At 37.6% G+C, this 3912-nt stretch overlaps 1 protein-coding gene across 1 annotated transcript; it reads right to left on the minus strand.

Annotated features, from left to right (window-relative positions):
• Window positions 1-2695: 2695 nt before the first annotated feature.
• Window positions 2696-3142, minus strand: LOC135950717 (uncharacterized). Its single transcript, XM_065500251.1, has one exon. It carries the CDS (start codon window positions 3140-3142, stop codon window positions 2696-2698), a length of 447 nt encoding a protein of 148 aa, XP_065356323.1.
• Window positions 3143-3912: the final 770 nt, after the last annotated feature.

The raw sequence follows: 3912 nt of genomic DNA on the forward strand, positions 1-3912 counted from the left end.
ACTTACAAAATACTTCCTGCATGAGGAATTCGATGACCTTGTGAGAAGTAGCCTGTGTCATCGCTTTGAGTAAAACAAATTTTGTGTAGTAATCCAGCACTATAAAGATGAACGTATTCCCCCTCTTTGATCTGGGATACGGTCCAAGAAAATCAATATATATACGTTGAAAAGGCCTAGCATCCGTTTCCTTTCCCATCGGTGGTTTTAAAATTTGGTTAGATGGCTTAGTCTCCTTTAACGTATCACATCTCTGAATGTATTCCCGAACTTGTATATTTAAATGAGGCCAATAAAAGTATTCTCTTATACGTATAATTGTTTTATATATTCCTCCATGAGCAGTATTTTGTGGTTTGTGCGCATTATCTATGACACTCTCCGTCTGAGCAGCAGGAATCCACAGTTTCCAGGCGTGATCTTCTTGTAACACATCTCCTTGATAAAAGTTCGTACGTTTGTACACAAATCCCTCCACAACACGTATATCTGGTAAACAAGACTTCTCTGCTTCTACAGTTTTGATCAGTTCTAAGTAATCGGGTGATTGAAATTCTTTCGACGACATATCCACTAAAGACCTAACATCCACGTCTAACGCTTCAATTGCATATCTTGATAATGCGTCGGGTACTATGTTTTGTGCTCCCTTACGATCCTGAATCTCAAATGTATACGCTTGTAGTAGCAGACTCCATCTTGCTAATCTCCCGCTTAGGTCTTTTTGCGTCATCAGCCACTTGAGGCTGGAGCGATCCGTAATAACAATAAACTTCATCATCTCAATATAAGGTCGAAAACGTTTTATTGCAGACACAACCGCTAGGCATTCCCTTTCTGTGACTGAATAATTTTTCTGAGCAGAAGAAAGTTTTTTCGAAAAATAAGCAATAGGATGCTCTCCACTATCATCGTCCTCTTGAAATAACACTGCGCCAATCCCTACGTCGGATGCGTCACACTGCACATAAAACGTTTTTGAAAATTTAGGATGAGTTAACACAGGGCTAGAGCTCAAGCAAGATTTTAACGTATCAAATGCTTCCATTGCCTCTTCTGTAAATTCAAATTTATTCCCCTTTTTTAAGGTATCACAAATTGGTGCTGTAATAGTTGCATATTCTCCAATAAATCTTCGGTACCAACCGGTAGTACCCATAAAACTTCTGACTTCCTTTTTAGTTGTTGAATATTTGAACATTGAGATCGCTTTCACTTTTTTCGGATCTGGTCTTACTACGCCTTCACCTACGATATATCCTAGATATCACAGCTCTCGACAACAGAATTTGGACTTTGCTACATTTATTGTTAAACCTGCCTTATTCAATCATTCGGCAACTTCCTTTAGAATGTTCATGTGTTCGGCCAAGTTTGGAGATACCACTAGCAAGTCATCCAAGTAGATAAAAACACGCTCCCGCAGGCGCGCTGGAACAACTTTGTCCATTAACCTACATAACCTTTAGGCCGCGTTGCAGAACCCAAATGGCATGACAGTAAACTGGTACAAAGGCCTTCCAGGTATCGAAAAAGCTGTATTTTCCCTACTGGTAACTGCTAACGGTATCTGCCAAAACGCGTCCTTAAGATCGATACTGGAAATGTAGTGGGTGTCCCTCTAGACGGCTGAGAAGTCCCTCTATATGCGGAAGTGGATAAGCATCTTTCACGGCGACGTCATTAAGCCGACGCGCGTCCAAACAAATCCTAACTTTTTCACCTTTCTGCACAAAAGTAACTCTACTACTCCAAGGACTTTCACTCGGCTCAATGACGCCAAGTGATATCATTATATCCAATTCCGCATACATGAGCTTCTGCACCGCTGGCGAAACTGGATAATGACGTTCCTTGAATGGCACTGCATCTCCCGTATCTATCACATGAACTTCTAAAGATGTTTTACCTAAACCTTTTTCTGTAAAACACGGAAATAACGCTATGACTTGATCCAATTTAGCCTTTTGATGTTCATTCAAGTCATGCATACGTGTATAAATACTTTCTTCTTCTTCATCTAAAACTATATTGTTTGTTGTTAAACCACAGACATCTAATCGTAGCAGGTTAAAATCCTTCATAAACTGTAACCCAAGGTAAAGGTTATCCTTCAGCGTTGGCACCAAATAAAAAGCAACATATTTCGAAATTCCATTAAATGTAATTAAAACTCGTACGCGTCCAATTATAGCATTACGACGGCCATCAGCAGTACTAATTTCAGACAACATTGGGTGAACTATCAGTTTTCCTTTTTCGACCAGATCTAGGCAATTCATTCCTAAGCATGATTCTGTTGCTCCGCTATCTAGCATTCCCTGCACAGGTAGTTCATTGATATTTATAGTGGTATAAATTCTTGCATCAGAGCCTTCCCAAATTTTCGCTGCCGCTATCTCCAACCGAGTACGTTTTCTTCTCCTATACCGTGCTCTCGTTTTCAAAATTCTTTTGGATGGTTGTCCGAAAATTCTTCTCACTTCTTGGTATTCTCTCATTCTGACATGCCATGGCTTCCTAATCAAAATCTCATCCGTTTCTGTCTTCACTGTTTTCGGTACCTGACTCTCCAAAATGGTAACCTTCCCTGGCACTAGGTTTTCTTCACAAGGTTACTTTTTTTTGGGCGAAATATCATTATGTGTTATTGTTACTAAATTTGTAGGTGTCGTGCATCTTGAATTTTCGAAATTTATTGGTTCATTGTCTGGTGTTGAGTCATCGTGTTCTTCGAACGAGCTTCTAACCCAACCCGAAGTTCGTTCGCGTTCCGGTTTCCCTGACACGTCGGGCATTTAGGTGTAACCGTGTTGTCGTGACCACATTTATAACAAAATAACCTTCTCCTTTGGGACGGACAATCCATAAACATGTGACCATCTTCTTTGCAATTCCAACATATCGTAGTGTTTCCGGAAGACTCCCCGCTACTTCGCAATGTGTCCTCAGAACCAAGAAAATCTGTAGCTGCCGACGCATCAAGTGAAACAGTTGTATTTCGAGTTTGTTCTAAAGCTGAAGTTCTTATTCCCGGAGTAGCTGGCACTAATGTTTGAGCTGAAGTGTTCGCTGTAGTCGTAGAAGCAGTATCAATTGTCGTTGTATCTGAACTTGTTGTAAGATTAAGCGGTGGTGACATGACTATTCGGATATTTATTACCTACGGTTTGAAAATCTACCAATGACTGTCTGACTCGCGCAACTCCTCAAAAATTTTATCAAAATATAATCAGTTTCCTTTTTTATTCGTCGCGTTACCCGTTGATACTCCAATAAGCTAAAGTAGTTACCTAATAGTCTATATTAGATCTCTACTAGAATATTGGAGTTCAATATTTTACTTTAAACAATTCCAAGAAAATCAACTCGTATCGCCTACCCGAATGTTTATAAAAAATATAAATTGAAATAATCAAAATTAGACTTACGTGTGAACCTTTAATAAAAATATAATATAATAATGAAAATAGCAAATGTTTACCAAAAATCAATAAAATATATGTAGCCTGAATACAATATCAACACTCTCAGATGTTTGTGAAATTCAAACAGTAGAAAATTTTGATCAAGTATACTAGCAATTAACTTCAGAAATATTAAAAAAATATAAGAAAAATCTACTAAATCGAACCAACAATAAAATATAAATTTATCAAAAATAAAAAATGTTATTTCAACTCAACTTTAAAATAATCCACATATGTAACTGTGAATCAAATTGGCAAATCTAATGAATGTTAGTTTTGGTTATAAACCAAAATGAAAATCTATAATACTGCAATGAATGTGAAATTGAAACAAAAAAATGAATCAAATGTAAGAATACTTATCGTGTTATTATGGACTTCTCACACAATATGAACAATTGTAACTATGATCCGTTGTAAAAGGTGGTATTTGATTGTGAAA

The sequence above is a fragment of the Calliphora vicina genome, chromosome 2 (assembly GCF_958450345.1).
Source record: "Calliphora vicina chromosome 2, idCalVici1.1, whole genome shotgun sequence".
NCBI lineage: Eukaryota > Metazoa > Arthropoda > Insecta > Diptera > Calliphoridae > Calliphora > Calliphora vicina.